The following is a 12,008-nucleotide window of genomic DNA, read 5'->3' as shown; positions in this document are numbered from 1 at the left end:
CACTGCGGTAGTCGGAAGATGGAGCTCATAAGTGACCACACCTGAACTTAGGGGTTACGAGTGTTTCTGAGTCCCGGCTAAGTTCGGATCCCAAAGCAAGGTAAAACGTCACATTACCGGTGTCGGATGATCTTGCGTGTTTTGGATTGCATATAAAAGTTCCTGTCTCATGATTGGGCGCTGTTTCACACAGGAAAGTGGAGGGAGAGGGTGTGGGACTGAGGGCTGAAGAACTGTATTATAAAAAAACGCCATTAGCACGCCATCAGGGTGGAATTACGACAAGGAGGAGTAGGTAAGAGTGCAAATAGTTTTTTAAGTAGTAGCTGGAGTAGTTGCTTGGTGGAAAGGAACAGTGACTCAGGCATCCTCATTGTCAGTGTGTTTGTCTAATTTGTCACACAGACCGACTGCACACACACACTGCAGTGCAAACAAGCTACTGTCTGTGGGGGTGATTCAGCAAGGATCACAATTGCAAAGCTGCACGCAGGCATTTACTGTAGTGTGTAGTGCAGGCATATACTGTATGTAGTGTGTAGTGCAGGCATATACTGTAGTGTGTAGTGCAGGCATATACTGTAGTGTGTAGTGCAGGCATATACTGTAGTGTGTAGTGCAGGCATATACTGTAGTGTGTAGTGCAGGCATATACTGTAGTGTGTAGTGCAGGCATATACTGTAGTGTGTAGTGCAGGCATATACTCTAGTGTGTAGTGCAGGCATATACTCTAGTGTGTAGTGCAGGCATATACTGTAGTGTGTAGTGCAGGCATATACTTTAGTGTGTAGAGCACGCAGGCAGCTTTGCAATCCGTCCTTGCTATTATACAAATGCAGCAGGTATATGACACCCCCTGCTACATTTGCAATCCCAGCACTGTGATGGATGACGCAGGCTGGGATCACCATTGTGATCATCGGTGGGTGTATATTAGTTTTCTGTGCTCGGTGTCCCCCCCTTCATCATCTGCACCCCAAAACATTTCTCAAAGACCTGTTCCCTCAAGTGTGTGTAAACAATTGCCAGTGTTTGTGTAAAAAAAAAGAAGAAGAAATTATTGAAAAAAAAAAATGTAAGCGAAGGTGTATGGTGCTTTCCTCCACCCCCCAATCATTTGCACCCCAAAAACAATTCTCAAGTGTAAAAACATAATTTCTGGTGTTCACAAAAAAATTATAATTCTCCATTCTTTTATAAAACTGCATCATTGTTTGTTGTATGTTCACTTGGTGTGGTGGCAGATAAGTTGAACAACCGTAGCTTACTTCTGTCCTGGTGTCAAAACTAAAACCAATCACAGATCAGTCGATAGAAGAGCAGGAGCAGCAACCCAGTACTAGTGCTGCGGCTGCTGCCAGTTATAGTACTTCAACATCTACTAAAGGCTGTCAATTAAGGTAGTCCAATTAAGCTTAATTTTGAATAAATTTTAGTATAAAATTTAGCAGTCATTTTAATATATGAAATCGATAACAAAAAAACACACAAGACAAAAGATTATTTTGCTTATTAATCCTACTTGTGAAATTTTTCCTTAAACTAAATCCTCATTAAACAGAATGCCTGCAAATGGCAAGTTTTCAGTGCTCAAATGCATTCACAGATAGTAAATCAATTAATCAATGCTTTACCTGGCTTCCACTCCATTTATCTGTGCTGGCCTGGATCTAGTTCTTGATTAATGAAAACATTGTCTAGCATCTATAGTTTATATTACATATATATATATATATATATATATATATATGTGTGTGTTTTTAAATTGAGAGCCAACTGCTAATTCTACATATGACTTTCAGACAATAATACACAGAATGAAAGTTGTTTCATTAGTGAATCTACAAAGTGAATTGCCACAAATAACATAATGCAATGCACTGTGTGGATTCACTGCTGCACTGGCACGAGGGGATGGCCCTGCTCTGAAAAAATCAACAATTTTATATGCTTCTAATGAAATGAGCAGGTACAGCAATGAAAAGCGGATCACAGAAACTCACATATCTACACCAGAATTATCAACAATGAGGATTAGCTGCCACATAGGCGCATATCCAATTAGGTCAGGATTCAATTAGCGGGGATAAAAAACATGGGTGTCCCCGAGACTCCGCGCGCGAGTCCCCGCTCATGTAGGTGCGAGGTAAAATCTGCGTGAGGCCGCCCTATTCGGCCTCGCACGGGCGGGTATAACACACTGATTCCGCAGTTCTCGCAAAATCAGTGTGTTCTTGTGTGGGAGAGACCAGTTCTAATGACGTGGGGAAAAAGCTATTTAATTGAAAAGCTAATCCCCGCGTCGCGTGAGTTTTGCCCGAAAATTAGCTGCGGGTGAAACCCTGCGGCTAATTGGATATGCCCCATAGAATCATGTCTGAAATTATCATCAACTGCACATTCTGGTACATTATGAGCCTAATGGTGACTATTTTACATGCTGTATCACCAACTAATTTTCTTTTGAAATACATGTTATAACGACTACAGTTGAGAAATATAATTTCATCTATCATTCCAGAGGTGTCAGTACAATACGTACATTGTACGTCACCAATATAGGTATATAAACACCCGACTGTCTAGTCTGAATTCCCATATACAGTGTAGACTATATTTTGTTTTTCCTCTCTCGTCCCACGTATGCCAAAGATAATCTTACATTACATGTACATACATGCTGAAGGGCTACTGAATCCCTTCTTCATCTCAAATTGGATGCAAACTATCGAGATCCAAGCTTCAGAACCATGGAGCGCTGCTGGTCATGTCCCTTTTCATTTATTATTTGAATGTAGTAAATTAATGAGTGCGTATTTCTTTTAAATAAAGCCTGTTATGTACAATACTAACTCAGTTGCCTTTATTGATTCCCGAACCATTAAAGGGTATCGGGTACAACAGCCTAGCATCAAGGGTTACCTTTTTTTTTTTAAGGCAGACAAGTCACCTATGTGGCAAAAATCTAGCAATTATCCTGGAATCCTGACACTTGATGACAGCATAGGGATTACTTAGTCCTGGCCACTTACACAGGTGGAGTTGTAGGAGTACTGCGAAGTGGTCCAAGGGCTCAGTGCCAATCACAACACTCAGCTGAAACCTTCCCAAATAGATGTCTCTAAGTCCACAGGGGATAACATGGATGTCCAGGTGGATCCAGTCTACTGCCTAACCAAAAAAAGGGAATTGCTGGAGCTGAGCCAGCTCAGAGGGTGTAATACACTACACTGGTAACAAAAGTAGCACTCACCGCAAAGCTGATGGAGTAGGATTGGTGGCACCTTAGTGAAACAGATGATGAGGGCTCCAAGAAAGAAGAAGAAAAACCAGCATTCACTCAGATTGGGGACATGACAATGGAACAGTGAAAGTAGGACTGCTGGATGTAACTCCCACTGAGATGTCATTCTGGGTAGTGATCTGGGACAAAGACTGGCCAGCAATTTTGGCAATGCCAGCCGTGAATTGCAGTTTTCTCCAGGTACAACCAACGACACTGATGAATATGCAGATTAAGTACTAGCTTAACCTTGGCGGAGCGTGACAGGGCAGATTTCCAAAAGGCCCATCAGACTGACCATCCATGGCAAGATGCTTCTTGTCTTTGACAAAGTAACCTGACACATTGAGTATTTATTTTATTTCCTGTAAATAAATGATTTTATTACATGCTACTAAATAGAATAGTACATACATGTGGAATTTACATGTGCTCTGATGATGATGTTGGGGTGGCATATTGTACATCCTAACATTTCAAACATCAAAGCCTGGACAAAATAAACTGAACCGATAATCCAATCAAGTACTACCCTGATCTGCCCAACATCCAACATCGACACCAGACATGCCTATCTTTCCATAGAGACACCCATTTGGAGTCTGCAAATCAGGAGTTTCCCACCAAACTGGAAGAAGAAATCTTTAGGATGTAATTTATTCACAGTAAGTGAGGCCCCACCTAATGCTTCTATAGACCATGCGTAGTTCAAAACTGAAGATACACTGGGGCTGATTCTCATTTGAAAGTGTATATTTCATATTTTTGCACTCTGCATACTTCGCAACTGTACATAGGTCCTAATTCAGAACTTGACGTAACAGGTTCATCGGTTGCTATTGACAGGTGTTCAGTTAACTGCGCCAGAGCCGCAGTGCCCATGGGCCGCCATGCTGTTGCGGCTCTGGTCACAGTGTTTGGGAAGCCGCAGACTGATTGACAGGCTGTAGCTGTTTGGGTGCGGCGACAGGTAGGAGCGGCTAAAACTCAGACGTGTTACCGGCATTTTAGGAGCGTGTCACGGAGCCAGCAACTGTATCTTCTAACGCAGATTCACTGGCTTTGGCATCTCATTCAAGTTGGACATTCTGATTAACCTATGGGTTACTCAGATGTCCGATATCTGCAGTGATGTTCCTGGTGATGGTGATCCGATGCCACGTCTTTGAACGCAGGCAGTGGATCAGAGAAGCTGGCAGGAGATGCCTTTTACCACAAGACACCTCCTGCAGCATTCACATATTTGTCGCACATACACTGCGTATAAAGACACAGAGGCGCGTGACACATGCGCCAACCACTGAATTAGGGCCATAGACAAGTACAGGCGTTGCACAGGAGCACCAATTTCAAGTGCATCTACCGTACACTTACGACTGAAGAGACATAACTGTGATGTAATGGGATGTTCTCGGGTACGCACAGTTCAGTGAGGGCGTGTCAGCAGGACAGCGGCCAATGCAGAGTTGGACATAAGTGTACATACGCCTATTTTCAGATGTATCTTTTGCACGAGCATGGTATAGATGCAAGTGTACACTGATGCAGTGGCGTCACTTACCTGTGGGACACCCGGTGCGGACTCCTCCTGGGCAGCTAGTAATGCACGCGGCTCTGGTAAGAAGGGGGCGTGACCTCGCACAAGGACCGTGGTATTGTGGTGGTGGGCGTGTGTGGTATTGTGGGGGGCGTGGTATTGTGGTGGAGGGGGTGTGGCCTCATTGCACAAACCCCCGGTTAACCGGGGGTCCAGAAGTTGCAGACTGCCCCTGGGATCAGTAAATTCATAGTGCCAGCTCCCTCACTGTTTCAGGAGCCGAGTACTGCACGTAATGCTACAGTGGAGCACCCGGCTCCTGTCACTGCGGTGGAGTCTGCACTTTGGTGTCACCCCTCGGCGGGCGACACCTGGGTGCGCCCCGCACCCCCCTTGTGACGCCACTGCACTGATGATGATGACTAATGGCAAACCAAGCACACAGATAGTAGGCCGCAAGATGCACACAACACTGCATACGGGTGAATACACCCAATTGTTTCCATTACGCAATGTGGAACACATACGCCTACTTCCCATCCAACTCTTTATGAGGCTCATTGACACCAGTGGGTATGCAGTCATCTCTATGTCGACAGTGAATATATCAAAAGCAGAATACTGGCATTATTATGCCGACATGGTTGTAATTGTAATGCTCATTAAAGCATTTTAACTGTGTCGGCATTATAACTTTAAACATGATGCTTAACATGTGCGCGCTCTGTAAACATCTGTAATAAATTAATCCTGGCTGCAATAAACTCAGGAGTGCCTCTATGTGATGCAGCGGTTTATCTGCTTTCTAAAAAGATACGCCTTATTGGTTATAATCTTTACACATTCTATATGTTACATTAAAAGTAACAAAATAAAAAATAAATGTATTCATATTTTTTTGAGTGCAGATTTTATTATGAAAACCTACAGATAGGATCTGTTTTGTTCTTTGTTTTTGGCTGTTTTGGAAAGGTGGATTGATGCAGAAGCAAGAATCTATACTTATAATAAAGTTGTAATGGTTGTGTCTGTACATAGATTTTTTTTGGGAGAAATGTATTCTTTAGGACTGTGTATGAACTATGGAGACAAAAAAAAATTCTCAATTTTTGTTTGTCTGTCTGTTCGTTCTGACATCATGCAAAAACTGCTGGATGAATTTGGATTGCATTTTCAATATTGTATAGCTTAGTTATCTAGAAGGAAACTGAGGTATGTATTATCTCAATGTGACATCAGCGGTGAGGAGCAATAAAGGGAAAAACAGACACTTGACACTCGGCGCATGCAGAGTGCAGGCTCCTTAAGCCAAAAATTACTAGATGTATATAAATATTTCTTTTTTGGACAAATATACTTTTAGGGACTGTCTATGAACTATGGAGACAAAAATATATATTTATCGGAATTTGCACAGGCTCCTCAAGTTCAAAATGACTATGTATATAAATATATATATATATGTATACATATATTGCACACCATGAACGCAAACAGTTATATATGTATGCATATAAAAAATACATAGATATATATATCTCAAGATCTATTTAGCAGGAAACAAAATCCAACTATATATTGAGCACTAATCAGCCAGCTTATCTTGACTCATGAAATTGCAGTATACATTTTAAACCAGTAGATGGCACACCAAGATAAATACTACATATCATAGAGTTGATGCTCATGTCACTTGCAACCTGTCAGTGTTACTGTAGGTTAAATGGATTGCTCACGAGTTAGTAGCCCCAAGCATCTGTTTGTGTTAATCCCTGAAGGAAAAACTGCAAATATTGTTTACAAAAACATTTTGTGATCAATGTCTACAATATAAAATATACAACACAATATTAGATGCCACTACTGTCTTTGTAAAATTAGTTCAGCTGAGCAATAAGACATCCACGCGAGCGAAGCCGCGGACAAACACTAGTCACAAATAATGTCTTGGCGGTGTCAGCAGGAAGAATGAAACTAATGTTATTTTCTGAAAAGTCAAAGTCCTCTGTAAAACCAAAGTATAACTTTTGCGTGGGTACTGCCTACAGTTACTACTGGCATTGATGCTGGAATGTGACCAGCGCTAAACATGCCAAAATAGGCTCAGCACAGGGGTGAGGAATACCTCCTATAGCTGATTCACATGGAGGAGCATTTTCCTCATCATTTAATTTTTTAGAAAAAGAAAACTCCCATTTCTAATGCTACCTGCAAGTGCCGTAAGAAGGTTCTGGAGCACCCTGTGCCAGCCCTGCCCCCTAAGCACATGACATCATGATGTCGCACAGAGGGGACACCAAGCAGCGTACAGACAGCAGAGTGCTTGCCTAGAATGTCCAAAGGACGCTCTGTACGACAGAGCCGTAACTAGACTTTTTGGTGCCCTGTGCCAGAGAGAGCATTGGCGCCTCACCCCCATTTTTTAAATAGGGACATAAGATAGTGCACCTGAAAAAGGGCCATGGCCTCATGGGGGAGGCCAGGAGATGCTGGGGATAAAAAAAGAGGAAGCTACAAGTGAGAATGATAATAAACAGGAAAACTGACAGGCCCAAGCAGCACCCCCTGCCCTGCGGTGCCCTGTGCCATGGCACTGGTCGCACCACCTTAGTTATGGCCCTGCCGGGCGACCCTGTCGCAGAGATACTGGCTGCAGGGTGCGGTTCCAGGCACCCTTCTAGCCATTAGCAAGGGCCATAGGGCAACCATGATAAACTTCAGCTTAAAACTACTGCCACTGACTGAACACATTGATATAACTGGTTACTCAACCAATAAATGGACTCTGCTCAGCATATGGATCATGCAATGGGAAACTGAAACTGAAAGGAGATATCATCCCACTAAATGAGCCATAATGATCCAACTACTGTGCAAGACAATGCTGATATTTACGCAGAGTGGGCGATTGTTAGCCATTGCATGTGCATGAAAGCCGAACTGAGCATGTGCAGCAATTGTTTTACAATTACGCTCACATAGAGGAGTCACTTGCAAAGTGGGTGACAGGTAATCAGCATTTGTGGGAGGTAACGGGAGGTGGTTATAAAACTGCAGGTGTCTCTGACCAGTTAAACAATGTTTTTAGGGCGTGCATAAATTAGCCACTGCATCCTTGCTTGCAGGAGGAGAGCCCTCTGCGTGCCTGGAGACCGACTGTGTGTGCGGCATGTTAGACTTACTCAGAAGGCTGATGGCCGCCTGATCTGCGTTCCATCTTTCGGTTTTGTGTGTGAGCGGCAGATGCGCGAAGCTCCCAGTGGGCGTCACTTTGCCTCCAACTTCAGAATCCGGTATGGTGAATGTAGTGACAATAAGGTATATACAGTTAACAGATAATTGTTTAATATTAGGACAATATTACAGACAATTGCTTAGGATTAGGAAAACATAAACTGTAGAGGTAGCTGATAACTAAACATCTGACACATTTATGTATAAAGTAGAAGAGGCTAGTAAGAAGCTGTTATTGGTGCTGGTTCCATCAACCATCTTGGATGCTGGCGTCATTCTGAACGAATTCCCTGTTATACTCTGCACCTCGCTGCGCCTCAGAAGAAAATAAAGTTTCACAGATTCAATCTATTTTCATTATTCAAGTTTCAAGACAGTTTGTTTCCAACATTGACCTCAATAGCCCAAATAAATCTCTGTAACATATAGTTTAATATCCAGTGAGTTCGTCCATTCTTCATTATATTCTACAAATAAAGCACATTTGCAACTAGGCGACCCCGGTCTGAAAGAAAAAAACATTTAATGCATTATGTATAATGACGCACATGTGATTGCAAGCAGCCAATCAGAACTGAGTATACTGTATTTATCTTCTCGGAACTTGACTTTCTAATTTTGCTTTGAATAAATCACAGGTTCTCAAACTCGGTCCTCAGGACCCCAAACAGTGCATGTTTTCCAGGTCTCCTCACAGAATCACAGGTGAAATAATTAGCTCCACCTGTGGATCTTTTAAAATGTGTTAGTGAGTAATGACTACACCTGTGCACCTGCTGGGTGACCTGGAAAACGTGACCTGTTTGGGGTCCTGAGGACCAAGTTTGAGAAGCACTGATAGGACAGTGCTTTCATAGGCTATAAGAGTCCATGCTATCCTGACAAGTGATTGGTTATCTTATTATGGGGAACTTCTCCACTTGTGCTATTTAGAACACTTGATACATCTCCCCCTGTGTAACTAATAATACCCTCTGTATTTTATTTCTGATTTAGCTTATTGGCAAAGCTGAAATAATGACAGGACAACCAGGGCACAAACTGCGGTTCCCCACGCATAGCTACACCACCAACGTTGGGGAACTGTGGCATACTGTATATGAACTGGGGCGTCCTTTTTAATGACATCGCCAGCATATCTCACTGACAATTTTATTGGTAGGTGCCCCCACGTTAGTTGCCCTGGGGCCCACAGAAACCTTAATCCGGCCCTACTTATTAGTATAGAACCAATCACAAAACATATTTTACTAATTATTTTACTGGCTTGAAGTTATAGGATAAGATCTTCCTATTGGTCATGAACAGGACTAGTCTTTGTTACTATATCTTGAGACCACATTCTTTAAAGAAACAGCAGAACAAAGCTATAAATGAGGGAAAACGATGTTTGGGCTTAATTCCATTTAAGGTAGATAGTAACCCAATACTTGCATTTTGCCTGTAAAGGTACAGTGTATATTGCAAAGATAACAATGGGGAACAAAAAATATATATTTTTTTTCTTGCCAAGGATTTAAGATCGGTGTGAGAGTACTTGCAGATCCTATATTCGCATTAGATCTTCACTATAGCTGAATTGGCTCCAGTTTTCAACTTAATGAAACATTTTAAAATTCAATTATTTTCTCCATTTGTACCATAAGTACCTTACTAGTCTAGGCCGCTTTACTTAACATAATCAACTTAGTTTTGCTTTTTTAACAACTACCCTCTTTCAACAGTAACAAGAATTTGTTTTATTTGTGATAACGTAGCTGGTAGTCACGTATGAGACACATAACACATTCATATCTCCTCACTAACGCTGGGAGGAGGCGTGGCCGTGCACTGCTGAGGCTGCTGGGACATCCTCAGACCAAAGCCACGCCTCCTCCCAGCATACAGAGAGGAGCGACACATAACACATTCATATCCCCTCACTAACACTGGGAAGAGGCGTGGCCATGCACTGCTGAGCCTGCTGGGACATCCTCAGAGCACAGCCACGCCTCCTCCCAGCATACAGAGAGGAGCAACACATAACACATTCATATCTCCTCACTAACGCTGGGAGGAGGCGTGGCAGTGCACTGCTGAGCCTGCTGGGACATCCTGAGACCACAGCCACGCCTCCTCCCAGCATACAGAGAGGAGCAACACATAACACATTCATATCTCCTCACTAACGCTGGGAGGAGGCGTGGCAGTGCACTGCTGAGGCTGCTGGGACATCCTGAGACCGCAGCCACGCCTCCTGCCAGCATACAGAGAGGAGCAACACATAACACATTCATATCTCCTCACTAACGCTGGGAGGATGTCCCAGCAGTGCACTGCTGAGCCTGCTGGGACATCCTCAGAGCACATAACACATTCATATCTCCTCACTAACGCTGGGAGGAGGCGTGGCTGCTGAGCCTGCTGGGACATCCTCAGACCACAGCCACGCCTCCTCCCAGCATACAGAGAGGAGCAACACATAACACATTCATATCTCCTCACTAATGCTGGGAGGAGGTGTGGCAGTGCACTGCTGAGGCTGCTGGGACATCCTGAGACCGCAGCCACGCCTCCTCCCAGCATACAGAGAGGAGCAACACATAACACATTCATATCTCGTCACTAACGCTGGGAGGAAGCGTGGCAGTGCACTGCTGAGCCTGCTGGGACATCCTCAGAGCACATAACACATTCATATCTCCTCACTAACGCTGGGAGGAGGCGTGGCTGCTGAGCCTGCTGGGACATCCTCAGACCACAGCCACGCCTCCTCCCAGCATACAGAGAGGAGCAACACATAACACATTCATATCTCCTCACTAATGCTGGGAGGAGGTGTGGCAGTGCACTGCTGAGGCTGCTGGGACATCCTGAGACCGCAGCCACGCCTCCTCCCAGCATACAGAGAGGAGCAACACATAACACATTCATATCTCGTCACTAACGCTGGGAGGAAGCGTGGCAGTGCACTGCTGAGCCTGCTGGGACATCCTCAGAGCACATAACACATTCATATCCCCTCACTAACACTGGGAAGAGGCGTGGCCATGCACTGCTGAGCCTGCTGGGACATCCTCAGAGCACAGCCACGCCTCCTCCCAGCATACAGAGAGGAGCAACACATAACACATTCATATCTCCTCACTAACGCTGGGAGGAGGCGTGGCAGTGCACTGCTGAGCCTGCTGGGACATCCTGAGACCACAGCCACGCCTCCTCCCAGCATACAGAGAGGAGCAACACATAACACATTCATATCTCCTCACTAACGCTGGGAGGAGGCGTGGCAGTGCACTGCTGAGGCTGCTGGGACATCCTGAGACCGCAGCCACGCCTCCTGCCAGCATACAGAGAGGAGCAACACATAACACATTCATATCTCCTCACTAACGCTGGGAGGATGTCCCAGCAGTGCACTGCTGAGCCTGCTGGGACATCCTCAGAGCACATAACACATTCATATCTCCTCACTAACGCTGGGAGGAGGCGTGGCTGCTGAGCCTGCTGGGACATCCTCAGACCACAGCCACGCCTCCTCCCAGCATACAGAGAGGAGCAACACATAACACATTCATATCTCCTCACTAATGCTGGGAGGAGGTGTGGCAGTGCACTGCTGAGGCTGCTGGGACATCCTGAGACCGCAGCCACGCCTCCTCCCAGCATACAGAGAGGAGCAACACATAACACATTCATATCTCGTCACTAACGCTGGGAGGAAGCGTGGCAGTGCACTGCTGAGCCTGCTGGGACATCCTCAGAGCACATAACACATTCATATCTCCTCACTAACGCTGGGAGGAGGCGTGGCTGCTGAGCCTGCTGGGACATCCTCAGACCACAGCCACGCCTCCTCCCAGCATACAGAGAGGAGCAACACATAACACATTCATATCTCCTCACTAATGCTGGGAGGAGGTGTGGCAGTGCACTGCTGAGGCTGCTGGGACATCCTGAGACCGCAGCCACGC

General features: G+C 44.7%; 1 protein-coding gene across 1 annotated transcript in view; it reads right to left on the bottom strand.

The window, feature by feature from the left end:
- Window positions 1-8,503: 8,503 nt before the first annotated feature.
- Window positions 8,504-12,008, bottom strand: part of LOC148478265 (transmembrane 4 L6 family member 1-like) — a 28,712-nt gene continuing 25,207 nt past the window's right edge. The window contains exon 5 of the mRNA XM_088455716.1: window positions 8,504-8,560. Within this exon, the coding sequence (XP_088311842.1) occupies window positions 8,546-8,560 (15 nt within the window). The 3' untranslated portion in view covers window positions 8,504-8,545. The remainder of the gene's footprint in view (window positions 8,561-12,008) is intronic.

The sequence above is a fragment of the Taudactylus pleione genome, unplaced genomic scaffold (genome assembly GCF_031769625.1).
Source record: "Taudactylus pleione unplaced genomic scaffold, aTauple2 ptg000667l, whole genome shotgun sequence".
Taxonomy (NCBI): domain Eukaryota; kingdom Metazoa; phylum Chordata; class Amphibia; order Anura; family Myobatrachidae; genus Taudactylus; species Taudactylus pleione.
Note: the sequence above shows the minus strand (reverse complement) of the source record. Positions and strands in the feature narration are given on the sequence as shown.